Below are 23,203 nucleotides of genomic sequence, written 5' to 3' on the forward strand. Positions count from 1 at the left end.
ATCTTGGACATTTGCACTCTGGTCCACAATGACAGATGCCTCGCGGGCCCTTTGGCAGGCCTGACTTGCAACCATCAAGGTCAATGTTGCCCTGAGCTTTATGCATTTAGGTTATTCCAGGGTTCAGTCACAGATCGATCTGTCATCTCACAGTCGGCAATTCATCACACTATCAGGCAAGACAAGAATGGCCTATTCGGAGGGGCAGGGGAATGGATATATTTTGAGGCAGTTGGGCCAGCACAAGCACAGACAGCATTGAGCTTTGCCACATCATTGGATTCCCCTAATTTCACTAATTGCTGCTGAGCTATCAAGGCAGCAATGGACCAGCCAGCCTGATTCCACACCAGGAAAAGCTTCCACTCACTGAATGCCTGGCTGATCTGTCACCTGTGAAGCACATCCTGCAGCTATATCCTCTGTTCCTGGGCAACTGTCGAGATTCCTGCCTCCTCCCAGAGTTCCAGGTACCTTACCTCTTTAGGCCAACTAACACACTGAGGATGGATGCAAGGGCAGCATAGTAGTACAATGCTTAGCACTGTTGCTTCACAACTCCAGGGTCCTAGTTTCGATTCCCAGTTTGGGTCACTGTCTATGGAGTCTGCACATTCTCCCCGTGGGTTTCCTCCTGGGTGCTCCGGTTTCCTCCCACAAGTCCTGAAAGATGTGCTGTTAGGTGAATTGGACATTCTTAATTCTCCCTCTGTGTACCTGAACAGGAGCCGGAATGTGGCGATGAGCGGCTTTTCACAGTAACTTAATTGCAGTGTTAATGTAAGCCTACTTGTGACAATAAAGATTATTATTACTATTAAAGGTAACTCGCTGAAGAGGTGGCTCATGGCTCCATCTGGTAGCTAGATATGAAACAAAGAGATGCTACAATCAAAGCCATCTTCTAATACAGGCCTGCACTGAGCAGAGCATTGGTATGTTGAAGTTGCACTTCCGTTGCCTCGGTCCAAACGGGTGGTACCCTCCAATACAAGCCAGTGTCCCATTTTATGATTATCTGCCTGCTCCACAAAGTGACTATACAAAGAGGCCAGCATTGTACTGGATCAGAAGGAAGGAATGATACACCATTCTTCCTTGGAGATGGACGGGGATGAGGAAGGCGGAGGACATACTGCAGATGAACTCAGTTCCTCAGCATTGAAGGGAGGCCACCAATGCCGTCACAGGCCTCACAGTGATCAGCTTGTTGGCATGGCCACTAGAGCCAATCTGATTCGGCAACATTTCATAGACTCCCTACAGTGCAGAAGGTCAATTGGCCCATCGAGTCTGTACCAACCCTCTGAAAGAGCATCCTACCCAAGCCCACTCACCTGCCCCATCTAACATAAGGTGCAATTTATCATGGTAAATCCACCTAACCTGCACATCTTTGGACTGTGGGAAGAAACGAGCACCCGGAGGAAACCCACGTAAACACGGGCAAACTCCACACAGACCCATGGCTGGAATTGAACCTGGGTTTCTGGTACTGTGAGGCAGCAGTGCTAATCACCGTGCCACCGTGCCGCCCAACTGGTTTAGGGGAGGGGCTGGTTTAGCACAGGGCTAAATTGCTGGCTTTGAAAGCACACCAAGGCAGGCCAGCAGCACGGTTCAACTCCCGTACCAGCCTCCCTGAACAGGCGACGCAATGTGGCGACTAGGACTAGGGGCTTTTCACAGCAACTTCATTTGAAGCCTACTTGTGACAATAATCGATTTTTATTTCATTTCATTCAACTGAGGTCTTCCAGGCCGAGGGCAGGTGACTGAAAAACTTAAATATTAATCAGACAGCGAAATTATCTAGCAGGTACACACATCTGGATAATCCCATTGCCACTTAAAGACATGAACATGGGGTCTCCACCATCATATTGCCTTATATCACAGACAAGGCCATGACCATCACCCAAAGAGAAAAGAAAGAAATAACTTCATCCAGGTGATCCATCGTGTAACTACCAGCGTGGTGCTTTTTGCTCACACCACTCCTACAATATGCTCGCCATGTGGCTTTAGAAGTGAGGATACAGTCGAGGCTCCACTATACCTTCAAATTATTAAGATGCCTGTGGTTTCCATTCATGAGTTGGATGCACGAGAGGGGACTCCTCCATAGGCTGTACCCTTATGGGGGAAGCCCCTGAGATAGGGCTTAGTGCAGGGACAGTTCCTGTATCGGAATGGCCAAGGAGGTAAGAGATGCTCTTGCCTCCTGAGAGGTGCACTCCCCCTCCCTCATCAGCCTCTTCACATGCTTCCTGGTCACACCACAGCTGCTGAGCTCCTCTGCCACTTCCAGCATTGTCCTTTGCATTTCCTCAGTGGGGTAGGGTTTCAGCAGGCCCAGTCATGGCTGCTGCTCGTCATTTCAAAGTGTCTTCCAGTTCTATGTCCTACCTCCAGGATGTTCCCAGCACCACCAACTAGGTGTTGAACCCACCATGAGCTAATCAGCTCACCTGAATTTGAAATTGAGTCACACCAGTGATGCTAATGTGAGGAGGGGTCAGGACCTGGGATTGTACTGGTGGGAGGATCCTGAACCAGAATTGAAAATCCAGCCCAGGTGTTACAAAATATCCTTTATCTCCCTTTTTAGTTGGAAACTAAATAAGTACAATTGAAAATAAATTAAATCCAAAGAGGTTTTTTAAAAAAGCGTTTACCTTAACATGCCATTTTAATACCATGGGCTGGATTCTCTGCAGCCCCGGACCAAAATCGCTTTTGGCGCTGGGGCAAAGAATCGACCTTTATGCGAGAATCGGGCCCGGAGCCGCTCCTGTGATTATCCGGTCCCTAGAAAATCGCTCGCGGGCGAATTACAAGGCACAGCTGGGGGGCCATTGCCAGAGGCCCTCCCAGCAATACTCTGGTCCCGACCGGTCGAATTCCCGACAGCGTGGTTCTAACCACGTCTTGCCGGTCGGGGGCGGGGGGGAAAAGCACCCGGGGAGGGGGGCCTTATGGACGGCCGGAGCGGCGATCGGGTGGGTCAGATGGAGCGGCATGGGGCAGATTGGTGGGACCTTGTTTGTTGGTCCAGGTCCGTTGGCTGAGTCCGCCATTGCTTTCAACGCAGCCGCTGGAGGTCACCGCCGTGCGTATGCGTGGACTCGGGACTAGAAGAGCGGGGGCCCGTATCCGCATGAAGCTCCCCGGGCCCCTGCCATCCCCTACAGGTAAGTAAATTGCTCTTTATTTTTTTCAAGAAAGTCTGGAGTGAAACACTAGCGTTTTTGGCCGGCGTGGGGACATAGCCCAGTTTTTGGAGAATCCAGCTCCATATTTCTATAGAATTAAGCTGTGGTATCACATTGCAACAAGCATTTACTTTTTGGAAGCATTTCAGTACAGCATCCTTTTTTCAACTTCTAGTTTGGCTCCGTAGCTTTTTAATAAAATCTATTGCAATATCAATACTTACAATTTGGGAAATATTGTTGTTTCATTTATAATGAATCACAATGAAGGATCTGAATTATCTACATGCTTATTTAAGAAAACCCTAATTAACTAAAACAGAAATGGCATCTGAGGAAGTATATAAATCTGTAGAAAAATATAAGAAAATAAGTCAAGAAGTCAACAGAATATATTTTGCATTGTTCTAGAGACACAATGCAGAACTAATTGATTTGCTGACATCCTGTCTAAAATCATCCTAAATAGCAACCTTAGGATCGATAGAATTACATAGAACATACAGTGCAGAAGGAGGCCATTCGGCCCATCGAGTCTGCACCGACACACTTAAGCCCTCACTTCCACCCTATCTCCATAACGCAATAACCCCTCCTAAACATTTTAGATACTAAGTGCAATTTCGCATGGCCAAACCACCTAACCTGCACGTCTTTGGACTGTGGGAGGAAACCGGAGCACCCGGAGGAAACCCACGCACACACGGGGAAAACGTGCAGACTCCGCACAGAGTGACCCAGCGGGGAATCGAACCTGGGACCCTGGCGCTGTGAAGCCACAATGCTATCCACTGTGCTACCGTCTGCCAAATCATCTGCCAACCACCCTGATTTTCAGGATGAATGGGGTGGTAGGCAAATGAAAATCTCTCCCCGTTTCATACGATTACGTAATCACATCTATTGCAGCATCAAGAGTGTTTCATTTATATAGCAGGAAGATAGTTTGTACATTGACTTCATAATTGATTCTTTTATAGCTGTTATTTTACCTGTCTGTAAATTTAAGTTGATGATTGATATTCTCTAGCTGAGATTTGTATTTTACATTCAGGTTCAGGAACTCCTGCAGAACAGAAGCCTTCAGGTCAGGATATGGGCATTCCAAGTAATGTACATCTTCTGGAATTTCATCAAGATGTGGGGGGATTTCTTCCTGATTATAAAAGAAAATAGAGAAAATCATGAATACTAATATGCCGCTATTTAATTACCTCCATTTCCAATAATGCATAATAATTGGTACTATAATAATAATTCTAATAATTGGTACAATTTTAAATAGTACCAATGAAGTCAATCCTCCTGTGAGTGTGAAACTTGGAAATGAAAACTACAAAGTTAGTTAGTTAGTACAGATTTCTTAATTCGTGAATGTTGATTTATGGTTACTCGTTCATAAGATCTAAAGTGCATTTCCACAAAACTTTAGTTACATATTAAATCAACATTTAAAATATACAAATGTGGATTCATGTTTGCTGTTCGGGATTGAATTCTGATGTGCACTTTGCTTGCTCAGCTTTAGTGAATATTGTTATGATCCCTATGGAGGAACTGTAAACCAAAATAACCACATTTATCAAATTCTCCCAAATGGAGAAATCACCAACAATATAGCTTTTACTTTAACAAGAATCCGAACCAACACAAATTAATTATAAATTAAAGTGATACTTAAAAAAGGTAAATTTCACATTAAATAGCATTAGCTATGAGAGGTTAGATAAACTCGGTCTGTTCTCACTGGAACGACGGGGGTTGAGAGGCGACCTGATACAGTTCTTCAAGATTATGAGTGGCATGGACAGAGTGGATAGTCAGATGCTCTTTCCTAGGGCAGGCGAGTCAAGTACTGGGGGACATAGGTTTAAAGTGCGTTTAAAACAGATGTGCAAGGCAAGTTTTTTTACGCAGAGGGTGGTAAATATATGGAACACGCTGCCTGGAGAGGTGGTGGGAGCAGGTATGATAGAGGCATTTGAGGAAAATCTAGACAAATGGGTGAATAGGGTGGGAATGGAAGGATACGGACTCCGTAAGTGCAGACGATTTTGTTTCAGCAGGTACCATGTTCGGCGCAGGCTTGGAGGGTTGAAGGGCCTGTTCCTGTGCTGTATTGTTCTTTGTTCTTTATTTTAAGTCTTCCTCCTATTCCAGGCAAGAATACTTTTCCTCCTTGGTTGTGAGCATAAGCCTGGAATAATTTCTTCTGCTTGATGTTCAGGAAATTGGTGCATAGTAAAGGACAACTGATGTCGATAGGTATGCCCCCAAATCATCTTTACTTCAAATGCTTTTCACACTCGCATATAAACAATTCAATCCTGACTCATTTATATATTTTTTACCAATTAAAATACTGCAGGTTCTGGAAATTTTACATAAAGTGCTGGAAAACTCAGCAAGTCTGGCAGTATCTGTGGAGAAAGAAACAGAGTTAACATTTCAAGCTTGTGACCTTTGTGATTTTGCTGTTTTTATTTTATACTTCCTTTGCTGTCTTCTGTGTTACTCTATCACAAAAATTTGCTTTAACTTCATTTTTGTGTGATGAATGTAACAAATTGTTATATTTTATATTTGTTGCAGTAATGTTATTTAAAAAACAGGTTTAAGATGCATACAGCCAGTATGCTTTCTAAAGCTGTGATTAAGAAATCATTAAAGTAAGATAATCCTTAATTTTTTTCTCATCGGAGTGTTCTGCTGATATCTTTGAGAAGTATTTACTTGTTGAAGATAGGTCGCTAATGGAATACTGTTTTCATTTGGATGTCCCTGGGCAATTCATGAGATATTGGGCGAGATTCTCCCAAAACGGGAGAAATCGTAAAGCTGCCGTAAAACCCGGGCGGGTTTTACGGCAGCGCGCCCCTTCCCGACGGGGGACCGATTCTGGTCCCCGGTCGGGGCTAGCAGCCCGACGCCGTAGGCTCCGGCAAGACGGGCTTAACGAAAATCGTTAAGCCCGCTTACCGGAGTTAGCGCCGGCTGACGCGTCATATGACGTCAGCCGCGCATGCGCAGTTTGGAAGACTCCAACCCGCGCATGCGCGGGTGACGTCATCGCGTTTTTGCGCGAAACCCGCGCATGCGCGGGCCGGGTTGCCCCTCAGCCGCCCCGCGAATGGATACTGCGGGGCGGCGGAAGGACAAGTAGTGCGCGGGCATCGGGCCCGCTGCCCGCGATCGGTGCCCACCGATCGCGGGTCCATGGCACCCTTGGCACGGCCGTGGTACTGCCGTGCCAATCGGTGCCATGGTTATAAAAAGCGAGTTGGTGACGCCGTTTTTACGAACGGCAAGACCAGGTGTGTTTGCCGTTCGTGAAAACGGCGGAAAGGGCTGGGACTTCGGCCCATCTAACAGCTGTGAATCGCTGCCGGCCGTAAAAAAACGGCGGCAGCGATTCGGGTCGGGACTTCGGCGGGGGGGTGGGAGAATAGCGGGAGGGCGGGAAAAATGTCGGGAAGGCCCTCCCGCTATTCTCCCACCCGTCGTGGGGGGCGGAGAATTTTGCCCATTATATTTGGTCCTGGCTAACCAAGTCATGGGATATCTTGTGGGAGGAGACAGAAGAATGCCTTATGCTTTGTGCAAAGATTATGTAATTTAGGGGAGGAGCCAGGTCTGTCTGGAGTTTCAGTTTGCCATAATATTGTAGTCTGCCAAGGAGCAGTTTCAGTTTCCTCCTGAAAGGTTCTCAACAAGGTGAGTACATTATGAACAACCGGAATGGGTAAGTTTCACCTTTCACGTTCTGGGAGGCAAGCCGTGATTAGGGAAAAAATTATTGCCTAAAAGGCTCGTAGAGACAAGGAAGAGAGGGTGGCTAGGCAGCAACTGTTCGACTCCATCTAGAAAATATTCCGAGTGCCCAGACCATGGAGCTTCTGCGGAGAGAAAAAGCTACAAATGAACTTTAGCATGCTATCCTCTGACTTCCGGTGGCGGCGATGCGGAGCTAAGCCGCACGTTCGGCAGCTCCTGCTTTTTTTGGACTTAAGAGCCCGCAACGGCGCTTTTAAAAACTTTTCCCCGGGGGTAAACACAGCCAGTGTGCCCAGCGACTGGTGGATGGACTGGACTCGCAGTCGAGCGGTCCAAAAGTCGGCCCTACAGCAGAGGAAGGCGAGAGGCAGAAAAGGTAAGATGGCGGCGGGTGGGGAAGCAGCTGCTGCGTGGCAGCAGTGGGCGCGGGAGCAGCAGGAGCTGCTTCAGTGCTCATTCAAGGAGCTTAAAGCTGAGATCTTGGAGCCGTTTAAGGCCTCGCTGGACAAGCTGGAGGCGACTCAGACGGCCCAGGCCGTGGAGATTCGGGAGCTGCAGCAAAAGGCTTCGGACAACGAGGATGAGCTTTTGGGCCCGGCAGTGAAAGTAGAGTCGCACAAGGCGCTGCACAAGAAATGGCTGGCGAGGATGGAGGAGATGGAGAACCGCTCCCGCCGGAAGAATCTGTGGATTTTGGGTCTCTCGTAGGGGCTGGAAGGCTCGGATTTGGGGGCCTATATGGTCCTAATGCTGAACTCGCTGATGGGTGCGGGGTCGTTTCGTGGTCCCCTGGAGCTGGAGGGTGCCCATCGAGTGCTGCAGCGGAAGCTGAGGCCGAACGAGCCGCCCAGGGCGGTCCTGGTCCGTTTTCACCGTTTGGTCGACCGGGAATGCGTGTTGAGATGGGCGAAGAAGGAGAGGAGCAGCAGGTGGGAGAACACGGACGTTAGGATCTATCAGGACTGGAGCGCGGAAGTGGCGAAGAGAAGGGCTGGCTTCAATCGAGCGAAGGGAGTGCTTCATAGGAAGGGGGTGAAGTTTGGCCTTCTACAGCCGGCTCGCCTCTGGGTCACTTACAAGGACCGCCAGCTCTATTTTGACTCTCCGGAGGAGGCCTGGGCTTTGGTCCAGGCTGAGAACTTGGACTCGAACTGAGGACTGGGGGGCTGGGGAAAAATGTACTTTGTTTGGAGGCTTTGCCCTCCTGGGTATCCTGTCGTTTATATTGGCTGTGTTTGCTGATTGATGTTGCCTGTTCGTTTTCGCTATTTTGGTTTTTTCGGGGTTGTTTTCTGGGCTGTTGTTTATTTACTGTGGTGTTTTTGTTTGTTTTGTCCACTGGTGGGTTGGGGAGTAGTTTGGGGTCCCGATGGGTCATGTGTCCGTCTTTTTCCCGCGTGTTGGGTTGAGGGGTGGCGCTCGGGTTGGAAGGAATTGGGGGTGGGGCCAGCGCTGGTAGGGAGGGATTGGTGGCTGTGTTGTGTCGTGGTTATGGCGGGAGTAGCCGGGGGGGGGGGAAAGAAGGGGGGGGCACCGGGTTGTTGCTGCAGGGACTGTGAGGGAATGGATGGTGAAGGGGGGGTGGGAGGGGGGTCTGCCGCCGTGGGGAGCGGGCTTGGGGGGTTCCCTGGGCGCGTGGCGGGTTGAGGAAGAGCTATGGCTGATCGGTGTAGGGGGAGGGGAAGGCCCCCCCGGGTTCGGATGGTCACATGGAACGTGAGGTGGCTGAATGGTCCGGTGAAGCGATCCCGGGTCTTGGCTCACTTGAGGGGGTTGGGAGCGGATGTGGCTATGCTCCAGGAGACGCACCTCAGGTTACGGATCAGGTGAGGCTAAGAAAAAGTTGGGTGGGACAGGTGTTTCATTCGGGGCTTGATGTGAAGAACCATGGGGTGGCAATTTTGGTCGGTAAGAGCCTGTCGTTCTTTGCGTCCAAAGTGGTGGCGGATAGTGCAGGTAGATATGTGATGGTGAGGGGGAGACTTCAGGGGGAGCGGGTAGTCTTGGTTAATGTTTATGCTCCCAACTGGGACGATGCGGGCTTCATGCGGCGAATGCTGGGCCTGATCCCGGACCTGGAGAAAGGGGGATTGATCCTTGGTGGGGACTTTAACACGGTGCTGGATCCGGCTCTGGATCGCTCGAAGTCTAGGACGGGCAGGAGGCCGGCAGCGGCCTCAGTGCTGAGGGGGTTCATGGATCAGATGGGGGGGGTGGACCCTTGGAGGTTTTTGGAGCCAGGGGGTAGGGAGTTCTCCTTTTTCTCCCATGTTCATAAGGCGTACTCCCAGATTGATTTTTTTGTGCTTAGCAGGGCGCTAATCCCGAGAGTAGTGGGGGCGGAGTATTCGGCGATAGCCATTTCTGATCATGCCCCACATTTAGTGGATCTGGAGCTGGGGGAGGGGAAGGATCAGCGCCCGCTGCGGAGGCTGGATGTGGGGCTTTTGGCAGAGGAGGACGTGTGCGGGCGGATCCGTAGGGGCATAGAGGGGTATCTAGAAACCAATGATAATGGGGAGGTGCAAGTTGTGGTGTTTTGGGAAGCGCTAAAGGCAGTAGTCAGAGGGGAGCTGGTATCTATTCGGGCGCACAGGGAGAGGGGTGAGAGGGCCGAGAGGGAGAGGCTGGTGGAGGAAATGGTAAGGGTGGATAGGAGGTATGCAGACACCCTGGAGGGAGGGCTTTTGAGGAAGCGGCGCAATCTCCAAGCGGAGTTTGACATTTTAACCACCCGGAAGGTGGAGGCGCAGTGGAGGAGGGCGCAGGGGGTGGTATATGAGTACGGGGAGAAGGCAAGTCGGATGTTGGCTCACCAGCTCCGGAAGCGGGAGGCAGCTAGAGAAATTGGGGGAGCCACGGATGCAGGAGGGAACGTGGTGCGGGGTGGAAAGGACATCAATGGGGTGTTCAGATCCTTTTACGAGGGGCTGTACCGGGCGGTGCCCCCCAGGGAAGCAGGTGGGATGGACCGCATTTTGGATAGGCTGGAGTTCCCAAGAGTAGGGGACGAGCGGGTGGAGGGTTTGGGGGCCCCAATCGAGTTGGAGGAGCTGGTGGAGTCGTTGGGAAGTATGCAGACAGGGAAAGCGCCGGGGCCTGACGGGTTCCCGGAGGAATTTTACAAGAAATTTTCAGATTTGCTGGGCCCTCTCCTTGTGAGGACCCTGAATGAGGCTAGGGAGGGGGGGAGGCTCTGCCCCCAACGATGTCCAGGGCAATTATCTCTTTGCTCCTGATGCGGGACAGGAGTGGGTGTGAGTCTTACAGGCCAATCTCGCTCCTTAATGTAGATGTCAAGTTGTTGGCAAAGGTGCTGTCCAGGAGGGTGGAGGATGTGGTCCCGATGGTGATTCATGAGGATCAAACGGGGTTTGTAAAGGGGAGACAACTAAATGCCAACGTGCGGAGGCTCCTTAAAATCATGATGATGGCGCCGGCGGCTGGGGAGTCAGAAATAGTGGCGTCCATGGATGCGGAGAAAGCTTTTGATAGGGTGGAGTGGAGTTACCTGTGGGAGGTGTTGCGGAGGTTTGGGTTTGGTGAGGGGTTCATTAGCTGGGTGAGGTTGCTGTACAGCTCCCCGGTGGCGAGTGTGATGACGAATGGGAGGAGGTCGGCGGACTTTCGGCTTTCCAGGGGGACAAGGCAGGGGTGCTCCTTGTCTCCCCTGCTCTTCGCGTTAGCGATTGAGCCCCTGGCCATGGCGCTGAGGGAGTCGAAGAGTTGGAGGGGGATTGTGCCGGGCAGGGTCCAGTCCATTAAGATGACGCTGCTCCCGAGGTTTTTGTTTCTTTTCCAGTGCCTCCCCATATTGATCCCGAAGGCTTTTTTCAGAAGGGTGTATAAGTCGATTCTGGGGTTTGTGTGGGCGCGGAAGGCCCCGAGAGTAAGGAGGGTATTTTTGGAGCGAAGAAGGGAGGTAGGGGGCCTGGTGCTGCCCAACCTGTGTGGATATTATTGGGCGGCGAACGTGGGGGACGCATGGAAGAGATTGGAGGTGGCGCCCTGTGCGGGTACGAGTCTGGAGGCTTTGGTGACGGCCCCACTTCCACTCCCCCCGGCAAAGTACTCTACGAGTCCGGTGGTGGTTGCGTCCCTCAAAATCTGGGGACAGTGGAGGTGGCATAGGGGGAAAGTGAAGGCCTCAGTTTGGGCCCCGATACGGGGCAATCACCGTTTTGAGTCGGGGAGAACGGGTGGGGGATTTGGGAGTTGGCACAGGGCAGGCATCAGACAGTTTGGGGACCTCTTCCTGGATGGGAAGTTCACGACTCTGGAGAAGTTGGTGGGGAAGTGGAACCTCCCCCCTAGGAACGCTTTTAGGTATATGCAGGTCAGGGACTTTGTTAAGAGGCAGGTGGCGGAGTTTCCGCGGCTGCCGCCAAGAGGGGTGCAAGATAGGGTGCTTTCGGGGACGTGGGTCGGTGAAGGAAAGATCTCGGCTATTTACCAGCTGATACAGGAGGAGGAGGAGGCCTCAGTAGAATAGATTGAAGATGGAACGTGGTCGGACGCCCTGGAGAGGGTGAATTCCTCCTCCTCTTGCGCACGGCTCAGCCTAATTCAGCAGAAGGTGCTGCATAGGGCTTACATGACAGGGGCAAGGATGAGCCGGTTCTTCGGAGGGGAAGACAGGTGCGGGTGGTGTTCGGGTGGCCCGGCGAACCACACCCATATGTTCTGGGCTTGTCCGGCCTTGGAGAGGTTTTGGAAGGGGGTGGCGGTGACTTTGTCGGAAGTGGTCGGGTCTAGGGTCAAGCCGCGCTGGGAGCTCGCGATCTTTGGGGCAGCTTCGAAGCCGGGAGTACAGGAGGCGGGAGAGGCCGGCATTCTGGCCTTTGCGTCTCTCGTAGCCCGGCGCAGGATTCTGTTACAGTGGAGGGATACGCGGCCCCTGAGTTCGGAGGCCTGGATCAACGACATGGCTGGGTTCATCAAGTTGGAGAGGATGAAGTTTGCCCTGAGGGGGTCGGTACAGGGGTTCTTTTGGCGGTGGCAGCCCTTTCGCGACTTCCTGGCGAAAGGGTAGAGAGTGGTCGGTCTCAGCAGCAACTTGGGGGAGGGGGTTTGGGGATGGTTGGGGGGTTTGTTTTTGCGGCGGTGGGTTTGCTATGTTATTATTTTCTTCTTTCTTGTATTGCTGTTGCTGTTTTGTTATTATTTATTTTGGGGGGGCGAGTTCTTTTCTTGTGTTGGTGTGGAAACACGCCTTGTTTGTTTTAAATTGTGGGGAGAAAATTTGTTATTGAAAAACTTGAATAAAAATTATTTTTTAAAAAACAAACATGCTATCCACCAACTCAACCAGGCACGGGGGACCTTTTATGAGCATGGAGACAAGGCTAGCCGCCTGCTGGTTCACCAACTGAGAAAGCAGGCAAGTGAAATAGCGCAGGTGAAGAATAGCAGAGGTAGCCAAACCAAAAATGGTCAACACGGCATTCAAGGCCTTCTACCTGGGACTGTATACCTCCGAATCCCCCAACGGGAACTCGGGGGTGAAACGGTTCCTCATGGACTGGACATGCCAATCATGGGCGGCGATAGACGGAAGGTGCTGGAAGCACCAACAGAACTGGGAGAGGTCATGGAGAGCATCAACCCCATGCAGGTGGGGAGAAAATTTGCACCGCCACTCGCCCCACACCTGCGGGAGATGTTCGCAGACTCACGAGTTGCACCCTGGCTCCAACGCGAGCACAAGCCACCATATTGCTGATATCCAAAAAAGACAAAGACCCAACGGAATGCAGATCATACAGACCCATTTCGCTGCTCAATTTGTATGCAAAAATACTCGCTGAAGTCTGGCCAATAAACTAGAGAACTGCGAACCAGAGGTGGTTGCAGAGGACCAGACAGGCTTTGTTAAAGACAGACAGCTAACTGTGAACATCAGATGGCTGCTGAACGTGAAACTGACCCCATCCGGTGAAAGAACACCAGTGGTGATCATCTCCCCCACAACCCAAAGATGTGTAGGGTAGGTGGATTGGCTACACTAAATCTGCCCTTAATTGGGGAAAAAAAAGTTAGGTACTCTAAATTTATTTAAAAAGGACAGGGGACAGGATTCTCCGACCCCCCGCTGGGCTGGAGAATCGCCGGGGGGTGGCGTGAATCCCGCCCCGCCGCCAGCTGCCGGATTCTCCGGTGCCGGTTTCTCGCCGGGGGCGGGAATCGCGACGCGCCAGTCGGGGGCCATTGCCAGCGGCCCTCCTGACGATTCTCCGGCCCGGGATGGGCCGAATGGCCACCAGTTTTCGGCCAGTCCAGCCGGTGTAAAATACACCAGGTCCGTACCGGCGGTACCTGGCTCTCTGGGTGGCCTGCGGAGTCCTCGGGGGTGCGCGGGGGATATGGCCGCGGGGGGGCCCCTACGGTGGCCTGGCCCACGATCAGGGCCCACTGATCCACGGGCATACCTGTGCTATGGGGGCACTCTTTCTCTCCGCGCTGGCCGGTGTACCAGTCTGAAACAAGGGAAAAATGGGAGGAAGAGCTTGCAACGGAAATTGGGTGTGGGCTTTGGAGCAAAGCAGGGCCAACTTCACCTCCTCCTGTGCAAGGCTGTTAAAAGTGGTGCATATAGCACACCTGACAAGAACCCGAATGAGCAGGTTCTTCCCGGAAGTGGAGAACTATGAACGGTGCCAAGGAGGCCGGCCAACCATGATCACATGTTCTTGGCCTGACGTGTTGAGTTTTGGACAGCATTCTTCAATGTCCAAGGTTGTGGGGGTGAGGTTGGAGCCATACCCGAGAGTGGAAGTCCTCAGGGTATTGGACCAGCCAGAACTTCGCATGCGGAAGAGGGCTGAAGTCCTTGCCTTTGTTTCCTTAATCGCCCGCCAGAGAATCCTGCTCGATCGGAGCCACCGGGACTACAGAGAGCAGACAGAAATGGGAGGAAGGGAAATGGGGGGAGAGATCAGAAGAAACAACAAGGGGTAGGCCAGTAAGCGGCCGACACAGGGACCAAAGGGCCTAACACAAAGCCACACAATAGAGAACCCTCAAAAGCAGGCTGACAACAGGATGGGAAGAGGAGAAAAGGGAGGGGAGGCCAAGCAGCAGGGAAAGGAAGGAAGGAGGGCACTGCCCACAGATAAACACTAAACAACCACCAACGGTGAATAAAAGGCCAAGGATAAGGGTGGCATGGTAGCACAGTGGTTACCACTGTTGCGTCATAGCGCCGGGGTCTTAGGTTTTATTCTCGGCTTGGGTCACTGTCCGTGCAGAATCTTCATATTCTCCTTGTGTCTGCGTGGGTTTCTCCGGGTGCGCCAGTTTCCTCCCACAATCTAGAGATGTGCAGGTTAGGTGGATTGGCCATGATAAATTGCCCTTACTGTCCAAAAAAGGTTAGGTAGGGTTACGGGGATAGGGTGCAGGTGTGAGGTTAGGGTGGAGATATGGGCTTAGGTAGGATGCTCTTTCCAAGAGCCGGTGCAGACTCGATGGGCCGAATGGCCTCCTTCTGGAATGTAAATTCTATGATTTCTATCTAAATGTCACATCTATCTTTAATGAATGTACAGTATAAAAATGTAAAACTTTGAAGAAACGAGACTTGTCAGCGCCAAATGAAACTTAGGAACTAGTTTTGGATGAAGTCTGTTCAGTTGGCCAGGGACAATGTTCTGCCTGACAACAGTCAGCGATTGGTCCTTGACAGATGTTTTTTTTGGTGAAAACCTGCCAGAAGCTTCCAGACCCTCGAAGAAAGAGGAGCTGTGTTTCTCCCCCTCTCTGCTGTCTGAATCTGAGATCTGCAGTGAAGATCATTATAAATTAAAGGAAAAGAAACATAAGAAACATAATAAACATAAATATTGAGAAAAAAACTAACTGGAAGACAATCTATCTTAATCAACGATCCTTTATCCTTTTATTTTATTAATATTTTCTTTACCTCTCAACCACCCTTTTCCCTCTGTGTTGTTTGGCTGTGTGTAGAGAGTGACAAGTTAGAACGATGGGTGGGTGGTGGTGGTTGAGAATCAGAGAGTAAATAGCCACTTGGATTTTGTGCCTATTTAATTATAATACTGCTAACAGTTTTTTGAAAAATGTTTCTATAGAATTTACAGTGCAGAAGGAGGCTATTCGGCCCATCGAGTCTGAACCAGTCTTTGGAAAGAGCACCCTACTCAAGCCCACGCCTCTACCCTATCCCCGTAACCTAGTAACACGACCTAACCTTTTGGACACTGAGCGGCAATTTATCATGGCCAATCCACCTAACATCTTTGAACTGTGGGAGGAAATCGGAGCACCCGGAGGAAACCCACGTCGACATGGGGAGAAAGTGAAAACTCCACACAGACATCGCTCGAGGCTGGAATTGAACCCAGGACACTGGAATTTTGAGGCACCAGTGCTAACCACTGTGCCACTGCTTTAAAGATTACTTGTGTTTAAACTTTACAAACCTGGTAACTGTTGTCAATTTAACTCAACCAAAGCAGGGGCAGCATGGTGGCACAGTGGTTAGCATGGCAGCCTCATGGCGCTGAGGTCCCAGGTTCGATCCCGGCTCTGGGTCACTGTCCGTGTGAAGCTGCACATTCTCCCCGTGTTTGTGTGGGTTTTGCCCCCACAACCCAGGGTAAGAGGATGTGCAGGGTAGGAGGATTGGCACGCAAAATTGGCCCTTAATTGAAAAAAATAAATTGGGTACTCTAAAATAAATTTTTAAAACTCAACCAAAGCCATGGGTATTAATATAAAATCTATTTTCCGCAGTGTTGAGACTCTACATCAAGGGTACTGGAATTGACCACACACTAGCCCAGGGTGCCGTTACAATACCATCTTTTAATAACTGAGGAGAATTGTTTCCATGCACTCTGGTTCATTACGGTGCCATGAGCTGTGACCATGCAAAGTTAACTGTAACTAACCTGCATCATAGAAACACCATTTCACTCCAGGTTTTCTAATAAAAGCAAATTACTGCGGATGCTGGAATATAAAACGAAAGGGAAAATGCTGGAAAATCTCAGCAAGTCTGGCAGCATCTGTAGGGAGAGAAAAGAGCTAACGTGTAGTGTGCATCTTCCAGTTAGGCACGCTACAGCCTTCCGGCCTGAACATCGAATTCAACAACTTCAGATGATCAGCCCCACCTCGACCCATTTGTTTTCATTTCATTTTAACTGTCTTTTACCATTTCTTTCTTTCTTAATATACATTTAATTCCCCCCCCACCCCCCCAATCTTATCCACCCTTCCTGCACCTTTCTCCTCAATGCTTCCCCCTTCCCCTCCCCCCACACCTACAGTTCATCCTCTGATGTTAGTTTCCCTGCTGTTTGACCTTTCACATCTTTTTTCCTCTCTGGGGACTGCCATTAACACTCTTTCCCCTTGGTATCTGTGGCCATTAGCACCTGGTTTCCCTGGGTTTCTGTGGCTATGACTCATCTTTCATTCTCACTCCACAGTATAAATATTTCCCACTTTCTCTGTCTGTTAGCTTTGACAAAGAGTCATCGGACTTGAAACGTTAGCTCTTTTCTCTCCCTACAGATGCTGCCAGACTTGCTGAGATTTTCCAGCATTTTCCCTTTCGTTTCAGGTTCTCTAATACTTTTCCAATAATGAAACGAGCTAATTTAGAATTTTAAATAATGTCTGTGCGAAGAAGATTTGGAGTAGATGACTTTTCACAATTTGCATGAGCCCAAAAGCACACAATGCTCTAATTCCAATGCTTCAGCACTAGAAGACTAGAAAGTGTACTCTCATGTTCTTTATATAAAAACATTTACCTCAAATTCAATATTATTGATCTGTTCTTCCAAGGTGCTTCTCTCTCGTTCAAGCTTGTCTGTAATGACCTTCTGTTGGTTTCTTACACATTCCACCTAATTTCATAAAAGATTAGGAATTACATGTACTTCATGAGTTACTTGTGCAAATAGCATAAGAAGGGCAAGCGTTAAGAAATTACAGCTCAATTATTTTCCCCTCACAATATTTTATTGGAAATATTGTAAAGCGTTAGCTGGCATTAATGTTTTCTTCATTCTTAGGTAGATCTGAAGGCAAACATAACTGGGGCAAAATTTTCTGTTAGTTAAACTTGCCCTTATATGTTTAGGGTTTAAATGTTTTTGCAAGGCAATTTACTAAATATGCAAGATGATAATGGCGGATTGAAGAAAACAGTGTAGCTGGGATCTGATTGAACGAGGCAAGCAATTGTTTATCTCCTGAAGCAGTCAAACTGAAGGACTGTCAAACTAACCATGCAAGACTGAAAAAAAGTGTCAATTAGAATGGTGGAATCAGTATCAAATCACACAAGGAAAGAGGAATAAAAAGGGAAGTAAATGTTGAATCATGAAAGACCATAAAACAGATTCAAAAAGTAAAAACATAAAAATTCTTGGGCACGATTCTCCGTCGGCCAACGCCGGAATCGGAAAATTCAACTGGGTGGCGAATCGGTTCTGACGTCGAAATCACAGTGGGCGATTTCAAGTCAAATCGCAATTCTCCATCGCCTGGACAGCTGCGTCAATGTGTTCCAGAACGCACGTACAGTAAATGGCGTTGGCATATCATTAATGGGCCTGACCCGGTATTCTCTAGGCCTACAGGATTCACTGCCTCAAATGGACCAAATTCCTGACGCCAAGTTTCACTTCTGTTTTTAAAAATTATGAAACAGGCCTGGTGTACGGTAACGTCACTGGACTAGTAATCCTGAGGCCCAGGCTAATACTCTTCGGATTGGGGTTCAAATCCCACCACAGCAGCTGCTATTGAAAACTGGTCTTATTAATAATGGCCATGACAAAAAGCATTGATTGGTGTCAAAACTCATCTGGTTCACTAATGTCCCTTTAGGGCAGACACCTGACTCCAGATACAGCAAGTTGACTTTTAACTGCCCTTCAGTTCAAGGGAAATTGGAGTGGGCAATAAATACTGGCCTTGCCAGTGACACCCACATCCCATTAACAAAAAAAAAGTCATCACATCTGATAAGAAACCTGCGACGACCGGTGTACCACAGGGATCGTTGCTGGGACCCTTAATGTTTGTTATATACATAAATGACTCGGAGGTTAAAGTAGAAGGCATAATTAGTAAGTTTGCGGATTACACAAAAATTGTGGGGTTGTTGATAGTGATAATATCTAGGCTACAGGCTATAGACTAATATTTATCCGCTAGTAAATTGGGCAGAGTAATGGCAGATGGAATTTAATCCTGATAAGTGTGAGATGATGCATTTTGGTAGGGCTAATAAAAGTAGGATATACATATCGGGTGCAATCGAAGCAAATTTGTTCTAAATGTGGTAGCGAGCGGGAAACATTAGGTATTTCCCAACGGCTGACCTGGAGAGGCCATCAGCGGTATCTAACGTTAATTTGGCCACTTAGAACATAGAACATAGAACGATACAGCGCAGTACAGGCCCTTCGGCCCTCGATGTTGCACCGACATGGAAAAAACTAAAGGCCATCTAACCTACACTATGCCCTTATCATCCATATGCTTATCCAATAAACTTTTAAATGCCCTCAATGTTGGCGAGTTCACTACTGTTGCAGGTAGGGCATTCCACGGCCTCACCACTCTTTGTGTAAAAAACCCACCTCTGACCTCTGTCCTATTTACCCCTCAATTTAAGGCTATGTCCCCTCGTGCTAGCCACCTCCATCCGCGGGAGAAGGCTCTCACTGTCCACCCTATCTAACCCTCTGATCATTTTGTATGCCTCTATTAAGTCACCTCTTAACCTTCTTCTCTCTAACGAAAACAACCTCAAGTCCATCAGCCTTTCTTCATAAGATTTTCCCTCCATACCAGGCAACATCCTGGTAAATCTCCTCTGCACCCGTTCCAAAGCTTCCACGTCCTTCCTATAATGAGGCGACCAGAACTGTACGCAATACTCCAAATGCGGCCGGACTAGAGTTTTGTACAACTGCAACATGACCTCATGGCTCCAGAACTCAATCCCTCTACCAATAAAGGCCAACACACCATAGGCCTTCTTCACAACCCTATCAACCTGGGTGGCAACTTTCAGGGATCTATATACATGGACACTGAGATCCCTCTGCTCATCCACACTACCAAGAATTTTACCATTAGCCAAATATTCCGCATTCCTGTTATTCTTTCCAAAGTGAATCACTTCACACTTCTCCACATTAAACTCCATTTGCCACCTCTCAGCCCAGCTCTGCAGCTTATCTATGTCCCTCTGTAACCTGCAACATCCTTCCGCACTGTCTACAACTCCACCGACTTTAGTGTCATCTGCAAATTTACTCACCCATCCTTCTGCGCCCTCCTCTAGGTCATTTATAAAAATGACAAACAGCAACGGCCCCAGAACAGATCCTTGTGGTACGCCACTCGTAACTGAACTCCATTCTGAACATTTGCCATCAACCACCACCCTCTGTCTTCTTTCAACTAGCCAATTTCTGATCCACATCTCTAAATCACCCTCAATCCCCAGCCTCCGTATTTTCTGCAATAGACGACCGTGGGGAACCTTATCAAACGCTTTACTGAAATCCATATACACCACATCAACTGCTCTACCCTCGTCTACCTGTTCAGTCACCTTCTCAAAGAACTCGATAAGGTTTGTGAGGCATGACCTACCCTTCACAAAACCATGCTGACTATCCCTAATCATATTCCTATCTAGATGATTATAAATCGTATCTCTTATAATCCTCTCCAAGACTTTACCCACAACAGACGTGAGGCTCACCGGCCTATAGTTACCGGGGTTATCTCTACTCCCCTTCTTGAACAAAGGGACCACATTTGCTATCCTCCAGTCCTCTGGCACTATTCCTGTAGCCAATGATGACATAAAAATCAAAGCCAAAGGCTCAGCAATCTCTTCCCTGGCTTCCCAGAGAATCCTAGGATAAATCCCATCAGGCCCCGGGGACTTATCTATTTTCACCTTGTCCAGAATTGCCAACACTTCTTCCCTACGCACCTCAATGCCATCTATTCTAATAGCCTGGGTCTCAGCATTCTCCTCCACAATATTATCTTTTTCCTGAGTGAATACTGACGAAAAGTATTCATTTAGTATCTCGCTTATCTCCTCAGCCTCCACACACAACTTCCCACCACTGTCCTTGACTGGCCCTACTCTTACCCTAGTCATTCTTTTATTCCTGACATACCTATAAAAAGCTTTTGGGTTTTCCTTGATCGTACCTGCCAAAGACTTCTCATGTCCCCTCCTTGCTCGTCTTAGCTCTCTCTTTAGATCCTTCCTCGCTTCCCTGTAACTATCAAGCGCCCCAACTGAAACTTCACGCCTCATCTTCACATAGGCCTCCTTTTTCCTCTTAACAAGAGATTCCACTTCTTTGGGAAACCACGGTTCCCTCGCTTTACCCTTTCCTCCCTGTCTGACTGGTACGTACTGATCAAGAACGCGGAAATAGCTGTTCCTTGAACAAGCTCCACATATCCAGTGTGCCCAACCCTTGCAGCCTACTTCTCCAACCTACACATCCTAAGTCATGTCTAATGGCATCATAACTGCCCTTCCCCCAGCTATAACTCTTGCCCTGTGGGGTATACTTATCCCTTTCCATCACTAATGTAAAGGTCACCGAATTGTGGTCACTGTCTCCAAAGTGTTCACCTACCTCCAGATCTAACACCTGGCCTGGTTCATTACCCAAAACCAAATCCAATGTGGCCTCACCTCTTGTTGGCCTGTCAACATATTGTGTCAGGAAACCCTCCTGCACACATTGTACAAAGAACGACCCATCCAATGTACTCGAACTATATCTTTTCCAGTCAATATTAGGAAAGTTAAAGTCTCCCATAACAACTACCCTGTTACTTTCGCTCTTTTCCAGAATCATCTTCGCCATCCTATCCTCTATATCCCTAGAACTATTAGGTGGCCTATAGAAAACTCCCAACAGGGTGACCTCTCCTTTCCTGTTTCTAACCTCAGCCCATACTACCTCGGAAGAAGAGTCCTCATCTTGCATCTTTTCTGCCACCGTAATACTGTCCTTGACTAGCAGCGCCACACCTCCCCCTCTTTTGCCCCCTTCTCTGACCTTACTAAAACACCTAAACCCCGGAACCTGCAACAACCATATGCCCCACAGGATTTATACCGCAAATGACTGTCCCACGAGGTGATTTGATAGGACTGCGCCTGGAAGCTCCCCACTAACAAGGGGAGCAGTACTTAAACCAATCCCGTAGAGCAAACCCCAGACACCTCGCAGCCATGCCACTGCGCAGACCAGCACCGCAGTTTGGGGATGCTGACCTGCAAAGCTCATGGACGCGGACAAGTCTGGAAGGGATACCTTATTCTCCCGAGGGGGTAAGAGGGTCAATCACAGGGCAGCCAGTGCTGCCTGGGAGACAGTGGCAGTGGTTATCAGCTTGGGGAATGTCACCAGGAGGATGGCCACCCAGTGCTGCAAGAATCACAATGAATTCCACTGGGCCAACGAGGTGAGTTGGCATCGGCACGCTGGCACCGGTCCCGCTTGCCATTCCCCCTCCCCCACCAGCAACTCTGTATCTGGCACCAGCCCCATAACAGAATGGCCAGCACACCATGGAACTTGCCAGCGCACTCCACCCATGCCCTACAGTGCTGCCCATACCTGTCCCACCCCAATAAAGCATGCAGCCTTCGGCTCACAATGCCCCCTCTGTGTCTCCGCAAGAGAAGTTGCCGCACAATCGTCAGGAAAACCCAGCCAGGCAGTGGAATGAGCCTTGGAGGTTGCGGGGGTGGCCAAGGACAGATCGGTCACTGCCGTCAAGATCGGCCTGCACCGTAGATGTGAGTATTCATCGGCCCCCACCCAGATGGTCTGTCACATGCGAGTTGTTCATGCCATGCATGATGATCTTTCCCTCTCACTGACCACATGTTCCTTATCCCACAGGATCTCCGTTGGATGGTGCCAGTCCATCCAGGGTGGTCCCTCCCCCGTCGTTGAAACAAACACCTCAGAGGAGAGCTCCGAGAATGCCACAGTCAGGGCATCACAACTGTCATCCCTACCTTCCACCAGCACAGAAACACACACCATGGTGGGTGAAATTAGTGGATAGGCATCAGAAGCATATTCTGGTGAGCACCTCACAGCTGCTGATGACATCAGGTGGAGGCAGGAACGTCCAGGGGAGATACCAGTCAGAGGCCTGCCAGATTGCAGGACCCAGCTGAGTCCCAGTCAGATTCTGATCCAATGGACCAGGCTATCCCGGAGCTGATGCAGTCATGGGTGCAACCGTGAGATTCAGAGGGGGGTGTCAGCAACACTGCAGCAAGTCCATAGCCGATTGCAGGAGTCCCGAAGGCTAAGGGCGCAAGAGATTGCGCCAACAATATGTGGCACCAAAGCCAATATTGTGCTTGGGTGGTGACCACAGTGGAGAGCCTGGAGCACGACGTCAACACCATGTGTTGTGGTGTGCAAGGTGAGGCTCAGTCCATGATGGCCATGGCTGAGGGCCTAGACAGTATGCCAGATGTGGAGGTGAGAAGCAAGTGATTTAGAGGGGACCTGAGGAAACAATTTTTCACCCAGACGGTGGTGGAAATACAAAGAACAATACAGCGCAAGAAGAGGTCCTTTGGCTCTCCAAGCCTGTACTGGTCATGATACCAACCTTTGCCAAAACCCTCAGCACTTCCTTGTGCCGTATCCCTCTACACCCATCCTATCCATGTATTTGTCAAGATGCCTTTTGAACGGTGTTAATGTACCTGCTTCCACAACCTCCCCTGGCAACGCGTTCCAGGCACTCACCACTCTCTGTGTAAAAAAACCTGCCTCGCACATCTCCTCTAAACTTTGCCCCACGGACATTAAACCTATGCCCCCTGGTGACTGACCCCTCCACCCTGAGTGCTTGCCCATCCATGCCCCTCATAATCTTGTAGACCTATCAGGTTACCCCTCAACCTCCTTTCGTTCGAATGAAAACGGTCCGAGTCTATTCAGCCTCTCCACATAGGTAATACCCTCCAGATCAGGCAACATCCTGGTAAACCTGCTCTGCATCCTCTCTAAAGCCTCCACAGCCTTCTGGTAGTGTGGTGACCAAACTTGTGCGCAATATTCCAAGTGCGACCTTACCAAGGTTTTATACAACTGCAGAATGACTTGCCAGTTTGTATTTGCGATGCCCCGTCCATGAAGGCAAGC

General features: G+C 49.4%; 1 protein-coding gene across 8 annotated transcripts in view; it reads right to left on the reverse strand.

Moving 5' to 3' along the window:
- The window catches only part of LOC119961961 (coiled-coil domain-containing protein 148-like), a 226,336-nt gene that overhangs the window by 88,018 nt on the left and 115,115 nt on the right, over positions 1-23,203 (reverse strand). For all 8 annotated transcript variants that reach the window (XM_038789596.1, XM_038789599.1, XM_038789597.1 and 5 more), the window contains exons 7-8: positions 16,772-16,867; positions 4,208-4,371 (exon numbers count right to left, since the gene is read on the reverse strand). In XM_038789596.1, the coding sequence (XP_038645524.1) occupies positions 4,208-4,371; positions 16,772-16,867 (260 nt within the window). The remainder of the gene's footprint in view (positions 1-4,207; positions 4,372-16,771; positions 16,868-23,203) is intronic.

The sequence above is a fragment of the Scyliorhinus canicula genome, chromosome 2 (genome assembly GCF_902713615.1).
Source record: "Scyliorhinus canicula chromosome 2, sScyCan1.1, whole genome shotgun sequence".
Classification (NCBI taxonomy): domain Eukaryota; kingdom Metazoa; phylum Chordata; class Chondrichthyes; order Carcharhiniformes; family Scyliorhinidae; genus Scyliorhinus; species Scyliorhinus canicula.